Raw genomic sequence first — 22,288 nt, 5'->3', positions numbered from 1 at the left:
AAGCTGGTCTTGAACGCCTGACCTCAAGAGATCCTTCTGCCTCAGCCTCCCAAAGTACTAGCCTGGCTTCTCTAATCACTTTAAATGTCAATGAACTAAATATACTGCTTAAAACAGTAATTTTCAGAGCAGAACAAACATAAGACCCAACTTGTTGTCTATAAGAAACCCACTTTAAATGTAAATACACATGAAAGAAAAACAGATCATGTTACACCAATACAAACAAAGCCAAAGTAGCCTTGAGCCCAAGGGTTTGAGGTTGCTGTGAGCTATGACAAAACAGCACCCTACCCAGGACGATAGAATAAGACTCTATCTTAAAAAAAAGAAAGAAAGAAAGCAAACCAGAGTAGCTATCACCATTTCAGCTAGAGCAGACTTCACAGTAAAGTTATCAGAAATAAAGAGGCAGGGCGGCGCCTGTGGCTCAAAGGAAGACATACCAGTAACAATCTTTGATATGTACATGCCTAACTACAGAGCAATGAACTATGTCAGGCAAGAATTAATAGAACTGCAAAATATATTAATAAATGAATCCATCATCATAGTTGGAGACTTTTATAACCCACTATCAGAAATGGACAGATCCAGCAAGCAGAAATCAGTGAAGATACACTTAAGCTGAACAGTACCAGTCAACTGATCTAATTGACGTCGATAGAATACTGCACACAACAAGCGCAGAATGCATATTTTCTCAAGGTCATGGCATATTCACCAAGACAGACTATCTTCTGGGTCATAAAAACACCATGACAAATTTGAGGAACTTAAAAAAAACATTCTGAACTAAATGAAAATGAAAATATGAATCAAAATTTGTGGGATGCAGAAAAAGCAGTGCTTAGTGGAAAATTTATAGCATTAAATGCATTAATGTTATTCATGCTATTCAGGAAGGAACAAAATCTAAAATCAATAATTTAAGCTTTCAGATGAAGAAACTACAAAAAGAAAATGGGTAGTGACTGTGGCTCAAAGGGGGTAGGGCGCTGGTCCCATATGCTGGAGGTGGCGGGTTCAAACCCAGCCCTGGCTGGTTTCTGCTTCAAACCCACAAAAAATAAAAAAAAGAAATAAATAAAACAAGGTAAATAGACAAAAAGGAAGAAAAGAGGGGAAATCAATCAAAGTAAAATTGGAAATCAATAATACTAGTATTAATAATAAAGAAACCAAAAGATGGTTCTGTGAAAAGATCAATGAAATCAATAAGCTTTTAGCCAGGCTAAGACAAAAAGAGAGAGAATGAATGAAACATCGGGCATGGGATGCTGATACTAGCGAGGCTGAGGCTATATGTGTGTGTGTGCGTGTGTGTGTAGATACACAAACGGGCGGAGACAGGAGATACACAGGTACTTTGATTTCTTCTTAATTTTGCTGTGAACCTAAAACTGGTCTTAAAAATAAAGTTTATTATTTTAAAAAATTACATACACACCTCGATTATAACTATAAACAAAGATATCTGGGCAGAAAATGTATACAGCCTCATAAAAAAGATCAAATTTAATTTAAATGAAATATATTAAAATTACAATTTTTCAAATTTATAAGATAAAAATCCTTTCCCAAATCTCAAATCTTTTAAATTTAAAAAATTGTATTTCCATAATGAATGAAAGCTAGAAGGAAAAACATTTCTATCATTTGATTAATTATGTATCTTCCCAAAGACATTACTTCCACAATATCATTCAACTCAGAGGCCCAGTGATTATTATTTTGAAAGAAACGCTTACCTGAACATCTGGGAAGTGTCTTTTTAAAAATTTATGAAATCTCGTTGCTCACCATGATAACAAAACTTCATATATTAATATAGCTCAACATAATTAAGTTTAAACAGTGTTTGTTTTCTGCTGTAATTTCTACCTGATGCTATTTTCAGAGCCACACAGGACCTGGTTTTATAAATATTCAGAAGCTGAACTCATGATTAATGATCAATCACCTTTTTTGGTACATGCCTACCTTCAGAGACAGGTAAATTTTATACTCTATTCTTATCACCACTAAACTACTGTCAATAGGGAAAGTACTTTAAGAGTATTTCTTAATGCTAGCTATACTGTGGTAAATATATAGAACTTAACATTTTACAAGATAGTTGCAACCTAAAGACAGTTTCTACAGCTAAAAATTCTATTTAGCCAGTTCATGTAAATTAAATGATATCAAGGAATTGCCACAAATTATTATCATTATGGCATGTATTAATGCTTTTTAAAAGTCCTTATCTCTACTAGACAAAAACAGAAATATTTATGGGTAAAATGATGTCTGGGATTTGGTACAAGGGCTCCCTTGTCTTATTCCTTTACTTTGAAAAAAAAAAAAAATCAAACCAAATTAAAAAAACAACAAAGAAAAAACTGATTAAAAATTCCTAATACCAGGTGGCGCCAAATCGCGAACATGGCGCCGGAGCGGGTGCGGAGCCGGGCGCTCTCCGCCTTCAAGCTGCGGGGCTTGCTGCTGCGGGGGTGAGTCGAGTCTGGCAGCTTGTAGGGCGACAGAGGAGGGCTGAGGCCGCCGCGCAGGGCAGCAGGACTCACCGCGGTGGCTCGCCCCGCGCCGAGGAGGGGCTTGACCTTACATCCTGATAGAGACCCTTCAAAAAGGTGTAAGAAGCAAGGCCGATCCGTGAAGCTATTAAGTACCTCACAGAAGCTCTTCAATCTATCAATGAACTGGAGCTTGAAGATAAACTAGTAAAGATTATTGATGCAGTTGAAAAGCAACCCTTGTCATCAAACATGATTGAACGCTCTGCGGTAGAAGCAGCAGTCCAGGAATGCAGTGAGTCGTTTGATGAGACCGTAGAACATGCTTTCAATATCATAGGAGCATTTGATATTCCACGCTTTGTGTACAATTCAGAAAGAAAAAAATTCCTTCCTCTGTTAATGACCAACCACCCTGCACCAAATTTATTTGGAACACCAAGAGACAAAGCAGAGCTGTTTCGTGAACGATACATCATTTTACACCAGAGGACTCACAGGCATGAATTATTTACTCCTCCAGTGATAGGCTCTCACCCTGATGAAACTGGCAGCAAATTCCAGCTTAAAACAATAGAAACCTTATTGGGTAGTACAACCAAAATTGGAGATGTGATTGTTCTCGGAATGATAACTCAGTTAAAAGAGGGAAAATTTTTTCTGGAAGATCCTACCGGAACGGTACAGCTAGATCTTAGTAAAGCTCAGTTCCACAGTGGGTTATACACAGAGGCGTGCTTTGTCTTAGCAGAAGGCTGGTTTGAAGATCAAGTGTTTCATGTCAATGCCTTTGGATTTCCACCCACTGAGCCCTCCAGTACTACTAGGGCATACTATGGAAATATTAATTTTTTTGGAGGGCCTTCTAATACATCTGTGAAGATTTCTGCAAAACTAAAACAACTAGAAGAGGAGAATAAAGACGCCATGTTCGTGTTTATATCGGATGTTTGGTTGGACCAGGTAGAAGTATTGGAAAAACTTCACACAATGTTTTCTGGTTATTCACCAGCACCTCCAACCTGCTTTATTCTGTGTGGTAATTTTTCATCTGCACCATATGGAAAAAATCAAGTTCAGGCTTTGAAAGATTCCCTAAAAATTTTGGCAGACATAATATGTGAATACCCAGATATTCATAAAAGTAGTCGTTTTGTGTTTGTACCTGGTCCAGAGGATCCTGGATTTGGTTCTATCTTACCGAGGCCACCACTTGCTGAGAGCATCACTAATGAATTCAGACAGAGGGTGCCATTTTCAGTTTTTACTACTAATCCTTGCAGAATTCAGTATTGTACACAAGAAATTATTGTCTTTCGTGAAGACTTAATAAATAAAATGTGCAGAAACTGTGTCCGTTTTCCTACTACCAATTTGCCTATTCCTAATCACTTTGTAAAGACTATCTTATCCCAAGGACATCTGGCCCCACTGCCTCTGCATGTTAGCCCTGTGTACTGGGCATTCGACTACACTCTGAGGCTGTATCCTGTGCCGGACCTGATTGTCATTGCAGACAAATACGATCCTTTCACTTTGACTAATACTGGATGCCTCTGCATAAACCCTGGTTCTTTTCCAAGAAGTGGATTTTCATTCAAAGTGTTCTATCCTTCCAGTAAGACAGTAGAAGACAGCAAACTTCAAGGCTTTTGAGATTCTTAAAGACCATCTGAAAAAACAAAATTCATCAATTTTCTGCCTAATTCTATATTTCATGTAATTTTGATATTGTTTACAGTAAAATTATGGTAAACTTAAAAAAAAAAATTCCTAATATCACCAAGGCACAGATGGCAGCCTATGACTGAAAGTCTGGCTTTCTCTCTTTCCCTATTCTTTTCCCCCTCACAAATCTTCATAGGTTCCAGAAATTTCAAAGCCAGTAAAAACACTACAGATTATCTAATCTAGCTCCTGCTGTGCTTCACAAACCCAGAATTAAGGGGTCCTATGTGGCTTCCTCATGCTCCTCTGAGTGCTAATGAATGAACATCTCTGGGAATTAGACCTAGAAATCTGAATTTTAACAAGTTCTTCAGTTTCATTTTTTAAGGTATATACACAGAAGTGGATTTTTAACTAGGCTCATCTCCTGCAGTGGGGAACTGCTATGTAGATGATACATATTAATTTTCTGGCTAGGCTAACCAAGAAAATGAAGGCAAATTACTAATACCAAAAATAAAATATAGCTCATTACTACTGACTCAATGGATATTTAAATAATAAAATTATATTATGATGGATATAAAACAACTCTATGACCATAAATTGATAACTTACATCAAATGGACAAAAACATGAACTACCAAAGCTCATTCAAGAACAAACAGAAAATCTTTATAGATTTTTAAGACTGAATCCAAAAACCTTCCAAAAAGAAAAAAGAAAAGACCACACCTATTAATCTTTATGTCACTTCTGGAAAATAGAAGCAGATATTTCCTAACTTACCGTATGAGTCCTTCATTATCCTAATCCTACACTAGGGAAAGACATTACAAGAAAGGAAATACATGAACATACATCCAAAAATTCTCAACAAAATATGAGCAAGCTGAATCCAACAATGTATAGAAAGAATTGTACACCAAGACCAAGTGAGATTTGCTCATCATTTGAAAATCAATTAATGCAATCCACTGCATCAACAAGCTAAAGGAAAAATAATGGCATGATCATATCTAACACCCTTTCATAAGAAAAACCCTCAGCAAACTAGGAATAGAGAATTTCTTCAAATTCATTAAGATTTTCTATAGAAAACCTATAGCTAAGATCATGTAAGAAATGAGTTGCATTCTCTCTAAGATTATGATCAAGGCAAGGATATCTTCTCTTATCACTTTCATCCAACATTTCAATAAGACAAAAAAAAGGAGATAAAAAGTACACCATTTGAGAAGGAAGAAATGAAACTGTGCTTTTGTTGGCCAGATGGTAAGACTATGTGGAAAACATTAAAGAAATAACAAAAACATTCCTGTAACTAATGTGAAAGAATAACAAGTCTGTAGTATACAAAGCTGAGATATATTAGCCAGGTATGGTGGTATGTGCCTATAGTCCCAGTTAGCTAGGAGACTGAGACCAAAGCAGTACTTGAAGCCCAGGAATCTGAGGTTGCAGTGAGCTAGGATTACTCCACAGCACTCCAGCCTGGGCAACAGAGCAAGAAAGACCTGTCTCAAAAAAACAACCAAGCTGATATAAGATGTCAATTTCTTGAATATTTGGAATTTGATATAAAAATATAATGCCACTTACATTAGAAGCCCCCCCAAACCCTTACATATAAATCTAGGAAAATATGTCTGTACAAGATGTATGTGAGGAAAACTGAACAATTCTGCTAAAGAAATCAAAGATCTACATAAACACAGAGATATTCCACGTTAATGGATAGGAAAATTTAATGTTGTTAAGATGTCAATTCTCCTAATGAGATCTACAGATTCAACGTGATCCCAGTAAAAATCTCAGCAAGTTATTTTGTGGACATTGATGAACTGATTTATATAGAAAGGCAGGAAACCAGAAAAGCCACACAATAGTGAAGAAGAACAAAGTCAGAAGACTTGACACTGCCTGACCTCAAGACTTACTATGAAACTATAGCAATCAACACAGCATATACTGACAACAGACAAGCAGATCAATGAACAGAATAAAGAGCACAGAAATCATACAAATATGGTCAACTGATCTTTGACAAAGGAGCAAAGGTGTTGCAGTAGAAAAAGAACAGTGTTTTTCACAACTGGTGCTGGAACAACCAGATGTCCATATGAAAAAAAAAATCTATCTACAACACACACTTCACACCCTTTGCAAAAACTAATTCACGTGGATCAAATCCTAAATGAAAACTGCAATCCATAAAATTTCTAGAAAGTAACAGGAGAAAATCTGTGATCTCAAGTCTGATGATGAGCTTTTAGAAATAATCCATGAAAGCAAAACATGATATGCTGGGCTTCATGAATATTCAAATTTTTTGCTCTATGAAAAGACAGGGACCGAAAAGTCAGCCACAGAGAGGAAGAAATATGCAAAATACTTATCTATAAAGGACTTATATCTGAAATATACAAATGCTTAAGACTTAATAATAAAACAATCCAATTAAGAAATGGGCAACAAGAGGGACTTTACCTAACAATTGCAATCAGTGTAACCTGGCTTATTGTACCCTCAATGAACCCCAACAAAAAAAAAAAAAAAGAAATGGGCAAAAGATTTAAAAAGACATCTCATCAAAAAAGATATATAAATGGCAATTTATCAAATGAACAGGTGTTTAACATTCCTATATCACTAGAAAATGGCAAACCAGGGTGAAGCCTGTGGCTCAAAAGAGTAGGGCGCCTGCCCCATATGCCGGAGGTGGTGGGTTCAAACCCAGTCCCGGCCAAAAACTGCAAAAAAAAAAAAAAAGAAAGAAAGAAAGAAAATGGTAAATTAGAACAATGACATATCAGCTCAAACCTATTAGAATAACTAAAATCCAAAAACTGACCATACTAAATACTAATCAACATAAAACACTTCCATAACCAGCAGAAAATGCTTCCCAAGAGTTTGTCAAATCTTGAAGCACAAATTTTTGTGCTACAGGAATAAAATTATTTCTCATTGGCAACAATGTGTTGACTGTAATGGTTCCTATTCTGATTAATAGAGATGTCTTTGAGCCTAGTTATAAGGATTTGAAATTCATAGCCCCAGCCTGCAATTACTCTTGCAACCTGATAAAACATGTAAAAAAATAAAGCTTCCTTGATCAAGGTCCTATGTAGTCTAATTAATTTTGTTCAAAACAAACTATTTTTTGCTAAGCACCGTATTTAGTTCTAAGTTTAAAAATCAATAACTACCATTTCCCAACTTGGGCCTCCCTCTAGTAGAATTGTGGGCTCATCTTCAAAGATGGATTGGACTTGAAGCAAACAAGGACACCCCAAAGCACTAAAAGGTGTTTTCTAGCTCTGCTCCGTTAGGTCCTAGATCGCAAAGGACTTGGGTGGGTCTGGGTGACCCTCTTATTTTGTGTGTGTTCTTAGTGTGTACACATGCATATGCATGTGTGCATGCGCGCACACTAGCAATTTTCTCTCCTATTTATCTAGGCCGGTCGTGGTGGCTCATACCTGTAATCCTAGCACTCTGGGAGGCTGAGGCAAGTGGACTGCCCAAGTTCACCAGCCTGAGCAAGACCGAGACCCCATCTCTAAAAATAGCTGGGCACTGTGGCAGGCCCCTATAGTCCTAGCTACTTGGGAGGCTGAGATAAAGAATTGCTTAAGCCTAAGAGTTTGAGGTTGCTGTGCGCTGTGACACCACAGCACTCTACTGAGGACGACATAGTGAGACTCTGTCTCAAAAAAACAAACAAACAAACAAAAAAACTCAGCATATATTTTGCCCTAGTAGTGGCTTTCCTGCCAATGTCTTTGATTTACAAAAGGCTCTTAAAAATAAAAACCTGGGCTTTCCCAAAAGCTAAAATTCACCCCCTTTCAATGGAGCTCACCACCATTCTAAACAATATAGTTAAATGTAAAGTCCTTATTTTTATTATTCTCATGGTTCTGTTTTCTGGCATCTCTCCTTCCATCCATTCACAGTGCTCTTTCATACATTAATCCCCTACCAGGTTAAATGAGAATATGCCACAGCAGTTGTATGCATTCTATAAGCAGGCAATTTATCCTCCACTCTTTAATAAAGTTATACACATACACACACCCACACCCACACACACACAAGAATCCTTTACTGAGTGGCACCTGTGGCTCAAAGGGTTAGGGTGCCGGCCCCATATGCTGGAGGTGGCGGGTTCAAATCCAGCCCCGGCCAAAAACTGCAAAAAAAGAGAATCCTTTACTGATTCTATCACCAACACCTTTTGAATGGTAATAGATTTCTATGTTTCAATGTGTATCAGTATTTGCAACTTACAATGATAAGGTATGACTGAGAAGCAGTATAACATAGTTAAACAGGCACAATCTGAACTCAGAGGGCCTGGATTCAAATTCTGACTCTTCTACTTGCTAGCTACATTACCTTGGGCTCTTTATGAAATCTTAAGTTTTAAATGGGGGGAAATATTAACCACCTCATAAGGTTCCTATGAGGAATAATTGGCCTACTATACAAAAAATATATGCAAAACACTAACAGGACCTGGACAAAGAGGTCAGTAAATGTTAATTACCCTCCTGTGTCCATGTCTTTTATCCCTAACAGTGGGAGGAGAAGTTTAGTCTTCCATTAAAATTTTCTGCAAAAAAGCTTATGAGAAAATACTTTTATAGATAGGCAGCTCATGAAATTGTATTATTGGTGTAAGAAAGGAAGGCAAATTTTTTTTAGTCTTTTATGATAGGGAGGCAAGTAAGATGCTAAAAGGTGCCAACTCTCAGAGCAGTGTGGTATCACTGGAGAATCTTCCATGGAGATGCATGCTATTTGCTAGGTATATAATCTGAAGGCCTATTTCTGGTCACTCCTGCTAGCACAATTCCATGAGCTGGATTTTCTTATAAAAATTTCCTTGGCAGCCCCATGGTTCTAAATGCTTCAATGCCAAGAAACATGCACCTTACATACAATCAAGCTTTGTCTATAAATTATACCACACCTAAAGTATGTGCCACTATGCATCAAATTTACCTTTTAATAGTGTCTTTATTTTTCCCTAGTATCTTTTATAACGGTCTTTAATTCACTGTGCTATGATTTTACTCCATGTCATTGTAAATCTCTTTTGTTAATAGTGGGAATAAATAAATGAACATAGGCTGAAATTGAGAACTCTCCTTTAACTAAGACCTCTTTCATCTCTCCACTTCAGACTATTAAATAATTATTTTGCCTTTTCACAAAATACCTGGCATTACTTTAAATGTCTAATATCAACAGGGTTTGGAGGCTCTTCCTTTTCCCTGGATTAGCTACAGAGATAGGCTCTCCCATTTCAGCCCCAGTACCCAGGTTTACATCTTTGCCCAAGAATAGGAGATGGTTACAACTTCTGCACAATCTGAGGGGAAGATCCTTACAGCCAGCTAGTCTGGCCTTGTTTACTGTCTGTGTAATCATCCATCTAATCACCTCAACCTGGGTTCTACAATATGTTCTCCAAAAATCTGATACAATCTGCTGCTGTGCTTATGATACTGTTTTTCCAGTATTTACTTATTGGAATATGTGATGTCAATTCTTGGGATTTGTGCTCAATTTTATTCCTTAATACACATTCAGTGGCATTTTTACAGGAAAATTATGTTCCTGGAATGCATCCTTTTCACCCAGTATACTTTTACTGATACACAGTGAACACAGAAATCTATTACCATTCAAAAGGGGTTGGTAATGGAATCAGTAAAGGATTCTTTGTTACTGTATAAACAAAACAGTGCTCATCATTTGTTTTGGATCTTTTCCAACTTGTTTTAATCAAACCATGTTTGCCCTGACAGAGCAAAAGGCCAATTATAATTTCAGTTTAAGGGAGAGACTATCAAAGGACACTACAAGGATAATGAGATTGAAGCTGGAGTTAGGCCAGTATCTATTTCATTTTTGCTAAAAACCTAGTGGAAAATACAGGACCACTTGATATTGATAAATACAATTTTTTCCTCTTTTCCAATGGAGAATTGATAATGGTCAGCTTTATCAGACTGAGAAGGAACCAGCTTTAAGTGTTCTAAAGTGTACAGCAGTGTCCACACACAGACAAGTACTTTCCCAGGACTTAAGATCTTGGGAGCAGATACAAACAGTAGAATTCAAATCCCTTTCAGTGAGATCCTCTCCACGTCTGACAGATTAACACGAAGTTACTCCAACTATGCTTTCTCCTGAACTCTCCTTTCTTTCAGTACAACAGGTGAGATGGTCTACTGATCTGTGCTTGTAGGTGTAATACAGTGAGAAGGGGAAGTGTGCCTTATTTTCAAAACAAGAAATCTTCATTCCTTGTTCTGGTACCAAAAACTATTTAATTGAGTTCAAAACTGAACATGAATTAACTTCAAAATACTTATAAAACAGTATCTGAAGTTCCTTCATGTTCAAAAATTCTGAGATATTTTATGTCAATTGTAAATTATCATATCATATTAAAGGGGTTATGAGAGATTGAATAAATAACTTACTGAAATGTAAATAAAGTTATTTCCCTAAGAAAAGGTTAGTTCCTGAATTTAATGAAGTTACTGAACTACAAAAGGAGTGAAAGAACATCTGGGTTGAGGTACCCAAAGTAAATGTTATACTATATAACAGTTAAGTAAAACAGGTAGGTTTCTTTTTTTTTGCCCCCTTGAGACAGACTCTCATATGAGTCGCCCTCAGTAGAGTGCCCTGGTGTTACAGCTCACAGCAACCTCCAACTCTGGGCCTCAGCCTCCTCAGTAGCTGGGACGACAGGCACTCACCACAATGCCTGGCTATTTTTTGGTTGGAGTTGTGATTGTTGTTTAGCAGGCCCAGGCCAGGTTTGAACCCACCAGCCTCGATGTATGTCACTGGCACCCTACTCACTGGGCTACAGGTGCCGAGCCAATAGGTAGCATTTTTTTCTGTGTGTGGTACATAACTGGCTAGTGTTTAGAATCAATATAAAGGAGGAAGAATTTGAATATCGTAAATCATCAAAGACAATGTGCCTTTAAGACACTTCCAACCTTGTGAAAACACCCCAATGTGCAGTGATTAAATTTAAAGTAACCCAGAATACCAATATGGGTGACTCTAGAGAACTAGTACTGCAAGGGACAGGAAGGAACAAAAATGTTTATCTCATACGCATACCAGACTGTAGGCATTCATTCCTAACTCCTAACTCATTTTTTAGCCATAAAATGACACACTGGGTGAATAACAGAACTCATCATTTAATTTCTGTTTTGATTTTAGATGCCACACAGCAGATCTCTCTATTTATTTAATAATTATTATTTATTATATAATAAAAGCTAATAATTTTAGCTATTTGATTCTGTATACAATTTTGAGTCCTACAATACTGATATCTCAAAAATGCATCATCAGGGAATGCTACATGGAGATTAAAAATGGCGGCCGAGTAACAGCTTCCCTGCAACTAGGCATGATGAGTCTGGGGAGATAAGACTCCAGACATCTCTGGCTGGTGGGATCTGCCTATAATCATCCCTTTCAGGATACAGGGAGTCAGCAAGGGACTTCTGGACCCTAAGAGGAGGACAAAAACTGTGAAACTGGCAAGTGGTTGTGTGTGTTTGATCAACCTAATCACGCCGGCAACCGTAAGTACAAGCAGCAGTGAGACTGCAAACTGGAAAGGCCTCACCTGTGAACTGTTTCCGTGTTTTTGGACTTGGCACTCAGTTGAATTGCCTTGGGGAGAGCTTGAGCAGGAGTGCGGAGAACTTTGGGCATTATCTGGGACCCCAGACAGAGCCACAGATCTGGGCTACAGGGAGCCATTGTGTGAGAGAACTCCCCTGGCAAGCTCTGCCCTCAGGGTCCCAGAGCAAGGATCGGGCGGGACATAGTAACCTAGTAACAGAGCAGCCTAAAGGCCAGGACCGAGCTGCCTTACAGGCTTAACCCTAAGGCGCAGAGTGAGACAGTTTTGGCACACTGGAGGCATGGGCTGTTGCCCTGGGTAGAGTGCCGTGGTGTCACAGCTCATAGCAACCTCAAATTCCTGGGCTTGGCACTGCCCAGACCTCCATAAGATCTGTGCCGCAACCCTGCAACAACCGGGCCTCCGCATGCCCTGACCAGGAACTGTGGAAGCCGAGCAACCCTGTGTCCTCCCTCCTGTGTCCTCCCAGCCTCCACACTGGCATGCTTGTCTGGCCAAGGATACTGGTAGCCGCGTGCCCACTGGAGCCCTCCCTGCCTCTGTGCAGAGCCCTTCTCCTGGCCAGAGACTGCTGGAGACTTGGGCTCTCTGTGCCAAAGTCACTGGGCGCCAGGCACTCCCAGCACCATGCGCACAACCTCCTGCCCTGTTGCTGGATCCGGGTGCATCACACGCTGAGCTGCTTCCACAACCAGAACTCCCTAGCTAGAGCAGCCCCAGAGGAACTACATAGGGTCACTCCCTACAAAGATCAAGCAATAATAGAGTGATCCCACTGGGATCTAATCTCGGAGAGACACCTCTCCAACTCTGAGGACGGCCAGAGGCAATGGTGAAAAACAATCATGAGGCAAAATCAACAGAAAAACTCTGGCAATGTGAATAATCAGAGTACATCAACTCCCCCAAGGATCAATGGGGCAGAAACAGCACAAGAACCCATGCACCAACAAATAGCTAAGATGTCAGAAATAGAATTCAAAATCTGGATAGCAAATAAGATTGAATTAGAACTCCAAGCAGTAACCCAAAAGATATCTCAAGAATTCAACAAATTCAAAGACCAAATGACCAAAGATTTTGACACACTGAGACAAGAAGTTGCATCCCTCAAAGATCTGAGAATCACAGTAGAATCCCCTAGTAAAAGAATGGAGCAAGCAGAAGAAAGGATTCCTGACGTTGAAGACAAAGTTTTAGAATGCCCCCAAACTCTCAAAGAGGATAAGAAATGGAGGGCAAAAACAGATCACTCTCTCAAGAGAGCTCTGGGATAATTCAAGAAAACCAATATTTGTCTTATAGGGATCCCCGAAAGTGATGAAGTGGCTTCACAAGGCACAGAGTCTCTTCACCATTAGATGACGGAGAAATTTCTAGACATGCCAAGAGATTCTGAAATTCAGATAACAAACAGTTTCAGAACTCCACCATGACTCAACCCGAATGAGACATCCCCCAGACACATCATAATCAATTTCACTAAAGGTAATATGAAGGAGAAAATTCTGAAAGCTGCCAGATGAAAGAAAACCATTACCTACAAGGTGAAGAGTATTAGAATAACTGTAGATCTCTCTGCTGAAAACTTTCAAGCTAGAAGAGGATGGTCATCGACTTTTAATCTTCTAAAACAAAGTAACTTTCAATCCAGGATCCTATACCCAGCTAAACTGAGTTTCATTTATGACAGAGAAATTAAATACTTCAATGACATTCACATGCTGAAGAAATCTGCCATAACTAAACCAGCTCTCCAGGATATTCTCAGACCTATCCTCCATAAAGACCAACGTAATCCTCCACCACAAAAGTAAACCCACCCAGAAAATTTTGATCACATTCCAACTTCCGCAGTCGCAAAACGATAAAAATGTCCACTGGACTCTCGAAAGGCTTATCAATAGTCTCAATTAATGTGAATTGTTTAAACTGTCCACTAAAGAGGCACAGGTTGGCTGACTGCATACAAAAACTCAAGCCAGATATCTGCTGCATACAAGAAACGCATCTTACATTAAAAGACAAATATAGAGTCAAGGTGAAGGGATGGTCATCTATATTCCAGGCAAATGGAAAGCAGAAAAAAGCAGGCGTTGCAATCCTGTTCGCAAATGCAATAGGCTTTAAACCAACAAAAATAATTAAGAATAAGGATGGACACTTCATATTTGTTTAAGGTAATACTCAATATGATGAGATCTCTATTATTAATATTTATGCACCCAACCGCAACGCACCTCAATTTATAAGAGAAACTCTAACAGACATGAGCAACTTGATTTACTCCACTTCCATAGTAGTTGGAGATTTTAACACCCCTTTAGCAGTGCTGGACAGATCCTCCAAAAAGAAGCTAAGCTAAGAAATCTTAGGTTTAAACTCAACCATTCAAGATCTGGACTTAAGAGACATCTACAGAACATTTCATCCCAACAAAACTGAATACACATTCTTCTCATCAGCCCATGGAACATACTTCAAATCGACCATCCTAGGCAACAAATCCAACCTCAGCAAATTTAAAAAAATAGAAATTATTCCTTGCATCTTCTCAGACCATCATGGAATAAAAGTTGAACTCAATAACAACAGGAACCTGCATACCCATACAAAAACATGGAAGCTAAACAACCTTATGCTGAAGGATACATGGGTTATAGACGAGATTAAGAAGGAAATCACCAAATTTTTGGAACAAAACAACAATCAAGACACGAATTACCAGAACCTCTGGGATACTGCAAAGGCATTCCTAAGAGGGAAATTTATAGCACTGCAAGCCTTCCTCAAGAAAACGGAAAGAGAGGAAGTTAATAACTTAATGGGACATCTCAAGGAACTGGAGAAGGAAGAACACTCTAACCCCAAACCCAGCACAAGAAAAGAAATAACCAAAATCAGAGCAGAACTAAATGAAACTGAAAACAAAAGATTTATACAACAGATCAATAAATCCAAAAGTTGGTTTTTTGAAAAGATCAATGAAATAGATAAACCTTTCGCCAATCTAACCAGGAAAAAAGAGTAAAATCTCTAATTTCACAATCAGAAATGGTAACGATGAAATAGCAACAGACCCCTCAGAAATTAAAAAAATCCTTAACGAATACTACAAGAAACTCTACTCTCAGAAATATGAAAATCTGAAAGAAATCAACCAATACCTGGAAGTACGCGACCTACTAAGACTTACCAAGAATGAAGTGGAAATGTTGAACAGGCCTATAACAAGTTCTGAAATAGCATCAACTATACAAAATCTCCCTAAAAAGAAAAGCCCAGGACCAGATGGCTTTACGTCAGAATTCTACCAAACCTCTAAAGAAGAACTAGTACCTATACTACCAAACTTCATCCAAAATATAGAAAAAGAAGGAATATTACCCAACACATTCTACGAAGCAAACTTCACCTTGATCCCCAAAACAGCAAAGGCCCAACAAGAAAAGAAAATTATAGACCAATATCACTAATAAATATTGATGCTAAAATACTCAATAAGAGCCTAACAAACAGAATCCAACAACGCATCAAAAAAATTATACACCTCGACCAAGTGGGATTTATCCCAGTGTCTCAAGGCTGGTTGAATATATGTAAATCTATAAATGCAATTCAGCACATAAACAAACTAAAAAATAAGGACCATATGATTCTTTCAATTGATGCAGAAAAAGCTTTTGATAATATCCAGCATCCCTTCATGATCAGAACACTTAAGAAAACTGGTATACAAGGGACATTTCTTAAACTAATAGAGGCCATCTACAGCAAACCCACAGCCAATATCATATTGAATTGAGTTAAACTGAAATCATTTCCACTTAGATCAGGAGCCAGGCAAGGTTGCCCACTGTCTCCATTGCTCTTTAACATTGTAATGGAAGTTTTAGCCATTGCAATTAGGGAAGAAAAGGCGATCAAGCGTATCCACAGAGGGTCAGAAGAGATCAAACTTTGACTCTTCGCAGATGATATGATCAAATATCTGGAAAACACTAGGAATTCTACTACAAAACTTTTAGAAGTGATGAAGGAATACAGCAATGTCTCAGCCTACAAAACCAACACCCATAAATCTGTAGCCTTTATATATACCAACAATAACCAAGCTGATAAAACAGTCAAGGACTCTATTCCATTCACAGTAGTGCCAAGGAAGATGAAATATTTGGGAGTATACCTAACAAAGGACGTGAAAGATCTCTACAAAGAGAACTATGAAACTTTAAGAGAAGAAATAACTGAAGATGTTAACAAATGGAAAAACATACCATGCTCATGGCTGGGAAGAATCGACATTGTTAAAATGTCCATACTGCCCAAAGCAATATACAATTTTAATGCAATTCCTATTAAAGCTCCATTGTCATATTTTAAGGATCTTGAAACAGTAATACTTCGTTTTATATGGAATCAGAAAAAACCTCGAATAGTCAAAACATTACTCAGCAATAAAAGGAAAGGAGGAAGAATCACGCTACCAGACCTGAGACTGTACTATAAATCCATAGTGATCAAAGTAGCATGGTAGTGGCACAAAAGCAGAGAAGTAGATGTCTGGAACAGAATAGAGAACCAATAGATGAATCCAGCTACTTACTGTTATTTGATCTTTGACAAGCCAATTAAAAACATTCAGTGGGGAAAAGATTCCCTATTTAACAAATGGTGCTGGGTAAACTGGCTGGCAACCTGTAGAAGATTGAAACTGGACCCACACCTTTCACCATTAACTAAGATAGACTCTCACTGGATAAAAGATTTAAACTTAAGACATAAAACTATAAAAATACTTGAAGAAAGTGTAGGGAAAACTCTTGAAGGAATCGTCCTGGGTGAATACTTTATGAGGAAGACTCCCCAGGCAATTGAAGCAGTATCAAAAATACACTACTGGGACCTGATCAAACTAAAAAGCTTCTGCACAGCCAAGAACATTGTAAGTAAAAAAGCAGACAGCCCTCAGAATCGGAGAAAATATTTGCAAGTTATACCTCCGATAAAGGTCTAATAACCAGAATCCACAGAGAACTCAAACATATTAACAAAAAAGAACACGTGACCCCATCTCAGGGTGGGGAAAAAGATTTGAAGAGAAACTTCTCTAAAGAAGATTTGAAGAGAAACTTCTCTAAACTGCGCCTGTGGCCCAGTCGGTAAGGTGCCGGCCCCATATACCAAGGGTGACAGGTTCAAACCCAGCCCCGGACAAACTGCAACCAAAAAATAGCCAGGTGTTCTGGCAGGCGCCTGTAGGCCCAGCTACTTGGGAGGCTGAGGCAAGAGAATCGCTTAAGCCCAGGAGTTGGAGGTTGCTGTGAGCTGTGTTAGGCCATGGCACTCTACCGAGGGCTATAAAGTGAGACTCTTGTCTCTACAAAGAAAAAAAAAAGAAGACAGACGCACGGCCTACAAACACATGAAATAAAGCTCTTCATCCTTAATCATCAGAGAAATGCAAATCAAAACTACTTTGAGATATCACCTAACCCCAGTAAGTGTAGCCCACATAACAAAATCCCAAAACCAGAGATGTTGGCGTGGATGTGGAGAAAAGGGCACACTTTACACTGTTGGTGGGAATGCACACTAATATGTTCCTTCTGAAAGGATGTTTGGAGAATACTCAGAGACCTAAAGATAGACCTGCCATTCGATCCTGTAATTCCTTTACTAGGATTATACCCAGAAGACCAAAAGTCACAATATAACAAAGACATCTGTACCAGAATCTTTATTGCAGCCCAATTCATAATTGCTAAGTCATGGAAGAAGTCCAAGTGTCCACTGACCCACAAATGGACTAGGAAATTGTGGTACATGTATACCATGGAATATTATGGAGCCTTAAAGGAAGATGGAGACTTTACATCTTTCATGTTTACATGGATGGAGCTGGAACATATTCTTCTTAGCAAAGTATCTCAGGAATGGAAGAAAAAGTATCCTATGTACTCAGCTCTGCTATGAAGCTAAATTATAGCTTTCACATGAAGGCTATAACCCAACTATAGCACAAGACTATGGGGAAAGGGCCAAGGAAGGGGAAAGGAGAGGGGAGGTTTTGGTGGAGGGAGGGTAATGGGTAGGGCCACATCTACAGTGCATCTTAGAATGGGTACAGGCGAAACTTACTAAATGCAGAATACAAATGCCTATATAACAGTAACTAAGAAAATGCCATGAAGGCTATGTTGAACAGTTTGATGAGAATATTTCAGATTGTATATGAAACCCGCATATTGTACCCCTTGATTGCACTAATGCACACAGCTATGATTTAACAATAACAAAAAAGTAAATAAAGAACAACAACAAAAAAAAGTGAGAATCAGCTCGGCGCCCGTGGCTCAAGTGGCTAAGGTGCTAGCCACGTACACCTGAGCTGGCGGGTGTGAATCCAGCCCAGGCCGCCAAACAACAATGACGGCTGCAACCAAAAAATAGCCAGGTGTTGTGGCGGGCACCTGTAGTCCCAGCTGCTTGGGAGGCTGAGGCAGGAGAATCGCTTGAGCCCATGAGTTTGAGGTTGCTCTGAGCTGTGATGCCACAGCACTCTACCCAGGGCGACAGCTTGAAGCTGTGTCTCAAAAAACAGAAAGAAAAAAAAAAAAATGAAAATCTTATGATTATGCTCATCATCAGTGGGTTGTTAGGCGAATTCAATGAAAAAAAATGCATCATCAGTACTCATATATTTTATTTATTCAACAAATAATTGCATACCTGACCACATGCTATATACCGTGCTAGGCAGTAAAATTCAAAGAATTAAAAATCCTTGTTCTCAGTTGAGCTAAACAGCCTAGTGAGACAACAAAGGGCAAATATTCAATAAAGGTGGTCATTGCCACAATGAAGGTGGTCATTGACACATTGTCTGTCAAGTAGGGCTTGAGACAGAGTGCCAAGAACAATGCTGAGATAAGTCAGGAAAAATCTCCCAAAGGTAATCCCAGAGATAAGTTTTATTTTAACAAGTGGAGAAGAAAAGGGCTATATACACACATAAGAAAGTAAGAAAAAAGTCAAAGAGCAGCAAGGAGCTCATTATTAATGTGGCTTACAGCATGATGGGTTAGAGAAATTGGGGGGGGGGGTATATTGAGACTATAGTCTGGGACTGTGCTGCGTAACAAAAATACTAAAGTAAATGAGATGGACCTCCTGCTCCTGAGGAGATTACAGTCTAGAGGAGGAAAAAGATCCTCAAACAGTTCATTTCAGTAAGGTTGGTGTTAAAATAGAAGAACACACAGGAAAATGTGGCTGGACCAGCAGAAGAAGGGCCTTACACATCAATGCAGATATCTGAAATTGCATCCTATGGGCAACAAAGACTCACCGAAAAATACTGGAATGGGTAATCATCACAATAGCAGCAATACAGATGACGGCCTGGAAGGTATCCAGACTAAAGCAACAAAGAGGTTTCTGCCAAAGCCCAGACAATGTGATGAACCTGTATGGCGCCACACTGCTGTGGCAATTATACAATAGTTTTTCTTTCTTTCTTTTTTTTTTTTCCCAAGCCACCTGAATGGGGATTCTTTCAAATCTATCATTAAAAGAAGAAAAAAAACTACAGTGATATTTTCTGAAATTCCTTCTATTTAAGGGCTTAGCAAGAAGTTATATAAAAAAGATTTTAAGACTTCCTAGAAAAGATTCAATGAAAACACAAGTTTAAAATTTCATACAGGGGGGCAGAGACAAGATGGCTGACTGAAGCCAGCTTTCCACAGAGGCTCCCATCCAGAAGGAGAGTCAAAGGACAGAAATTTAGCAAGTAACCTGGCGGAATAGAGCTGCGCCAAGAGAGAAGGTTGAAGAATGCATTATCGACCCTGCTAAGGTGAGCTGCGACCACAAGGATACAAACAAACGGTACAAAATCCATCACCAAGCTGACGGGAGTCCCCTCCCCCATGAGAACAGCTCAGAGTACACCATAAACAAACAAACAGAGTTCAAAAGTCCTCCCATTATACTCCACGGGAGAGATCCTCTAAAAACTGGACCTATTTCCCCTACTAGGGTGCCATGGTGCTCTCCTGCCAGGCATAAAACTGCATAAAACTGTGTATATTCTCTACCTACAATTCTGAGCGCCCAGCACTCCCCTCCACTCTCACTCTGAGGTCTGGAGGGCTGTCCCCCAAGAGTACAGATTCTTGGGTGATTTCTCAAGGGCTGTGAACAGGGCCTGGACTGCAGCTGGTCAGTGCTGATTCTGCGGCACGGGAGTGAGTAGAGACAGTGGCCTGAGAGGAAACCACGCGGGAGCGGCAGTGCCCAGAGGTGCAGAGCAGCAGCCATTTTTGGCAAAAATAGGGCTCACCCCTGGATATTCCGGAATCATACCCCCGTCTCTCTGGGCAACGAGAGGAGGCCAGGCATCTTCTCAAGTGGCAACCACCTGCGGAACAGATCTGGGACAGAAACACCGGCTCTGTGAGTAAAGGGTTTGCCTGGGCGGTACCAGCCTGGGTAGAGCACAGGCCTAGAAAACAAACGCGCAGAGCCAGGAGATTCCCAGAGCAGGGTTGACTCAGAAGACAACTTTAGAGAGCCTAAGATGCACTCTGCCCCAAGGGAATCATCAGCCTAAACAAAGGAAGGCAAGCAGAGTCTAGAACTGACAGGTAACCGTGCTGTGAATATAAACTACAGCTAAGAACATACAGCGGCACAGACAACGCCTGAGGATCAGGTTCTGGGAACTCACAACAGCTTCTCTTCTGCAGGGGAATTTAGCCAGGACAGAAACAAATTCCCACAAAGGTATTCTGTTCTGTCAGTTACATCCATCACGGGCAGGGCTGGAACTGAGTGAACAGCCCCAGCCTCCCAAGGTGGTCAGGCCTCACCTTACCCTGCCAGACAGTGGCAGAGAGCAGCGGCCTGGCTGAGCACACATAGATCTCCTTGTGATTCAGGCAGGTGCAAACCCCTTGAGTATCTATCTGCTCATTGGAGGCAAGTGGGTCATAGCCCTGTGGGGTTATCAGTGACTGGGTGTGACAGAGGTGCAAGGTGGGGAAGGAGGCATTAACATTCCCAGACTAATCCATTGGCTGGGTGGGTCCTCCTGACTTCACGGAGCATCACAGCAAGTAATATCTGAGTTGTTAGCAGACTCCTGCAATCTAGTTGCCAGAAACCTTTTCTTATTTTATTTTATTTTTTTTGTAGAGACAGAGTCTCACTTTATGGCCCTCGGTAGAGGGCCGTGGCCTCACACAGCTCACAGCAACCTCCAACTCCTGGGCTTAAGCGATTCGCCTGCCTCAGCCTCCCGAGTAGCTGGGACCACAGGAGCCCGCCACAACGCCCAGCTATTTTTTTAGTTGCAGTTCAGCCGGGGCCAGGTTTGAACCTGCCACCCTCGGTATATGGGGCCGGCGCCTTACTGACTGAGCCACAGGCGCCGCCCACCAGAAACCTTTTCAACTCTCCCACCTGAGACAGGTGCTGACTGAGACAATTGGTTTGGACCTATTGAACTGAGCCAATTGCCCGAGGACTATCCAAGTGGTGTCCTGGGTGTGTGGTTGTGGAAGGTTTCATTTTATTTTTCCAATTGTTACCTGTGAGGGGTAGGGTGACTTAATTGCTGGTATTGTGCCACAGCTGAGACTTCAAGCCAGAGTAACTATTTCACTAGGGTCAGACAGAGACCAGCTGGAAATAAGACAGAGCTACTTAGCCCCACCACACAAAACAGGTACCCAGTTCCTCAGGCCGTAGCACTGTACAGTTCCTTAGCAAAACTCCAGGGGAAAAGTCAAATGGTATAAAATATCCATGGGGTGGAATCAGCAGAAAAACTGTGGTAACATGAATATCCAGAGTAGATCAACATCCCCCAAGGAAAGATATCGCAAATGTAACTGAAGTACCCATTCATAAACAGCTGGCGAAGATGTCAGAAATCGAATTCAGAATTTGGATTGCAAACAAGATTAATAGAATGGAGGAAAATTTGGAATTAGAAATTCGAGGAGCAATTCAAAAGTTGTCTCAAGAATTCAACAAACTTAAAGACAATACCACCAAAGATTTTGACACATTGAAGCAAGAATTTGTAGCCCTCAAAGATCTGAAAAATACAATAGACTCCGTCAGTAACAGAGTGGAGCAAGCAGAAGAAAGGATTTCTGACATTAAAGACAAAGTTTTTGAACGCTCCCAAACTCTCAAAGAGGAAGAGAAATGGAGAGCAAAAACAGATCATTCTCTCAGAGAGCTCTGGGATAATTTGAAGAAGGCTAATATCTGCCTCATTGGAATCCCTGAATCTGATGAAGTGGGTTCTCAAGGCACAGAGGCCCTTCTCTGTGATTTTATTAAAGAGAATTTTCCAGACATGCCAAGAGATTCTGAAATTCAGATA

At 39.9% G+C, this 22,288-nt stretch overlaps 2 protein-coding genes across 6 annotated transcripts in view; one reads left to right on the top strand and one right to left on the bottom strand.

The window, feature by feature from the left end:
* EPC2 (enhancer of polycomb homolog 2) overlaps nt 1–22,288 on the bottom strand; it is a 161,733-nt gene that overhangs the window by 83,676 nt on the left and 55,769 nt on the right. The window lies entirely within an intron of this gene.
* LOC128590305 (DNA polymerase epsilon subunit 2-like) lies at nt 2,427–4,286 on the top strand. Of its 2 annotated transcripts, none has more exons than XM_053597620.1 (2): nt 2,427–2,495; nt 2,662–4,286. In XM_053597620.1, exon 2 carries the CDS (start codon nt 2,769–2,771, stop codon nt 4,170–4,172), a length of 1,404 nt encoding a protein of 467 aa, XP_053453595.1. In that variant the 5' UTR covers nt 2,427–2,495; nt 2,662–2,768; the 3' UTR covers nt 4,173–4,286. The 2 variants fall into 2 exon arrangements, with proteins under 2 accessions (XP_053453595.1, XP_053453596.1); XM_053597621.1 differs by having other exon boundaries at nt 2,428–2,495; nt 2,648–4,286.

The sequence above is a fragment of the Nycticebus coucang genome, chromosome 7 (genome assembly GCF_027406575.1).
Source record: "Nycticebus coucang isolate mNycCou1 chromosome 7, mNycCou1.pri, whole genome shotgun sequence".
Lineage (NCBI taxonomy): Eukaryota > Metazoa > Chordata > Mammalia > Primates > Lorisidae > Nycticebus > Nycticebus coucang.
Note: the sequence above shows the minus strand (reverse complement) of the source record. Positions and strands in the feature narration are given on the sequence as shown.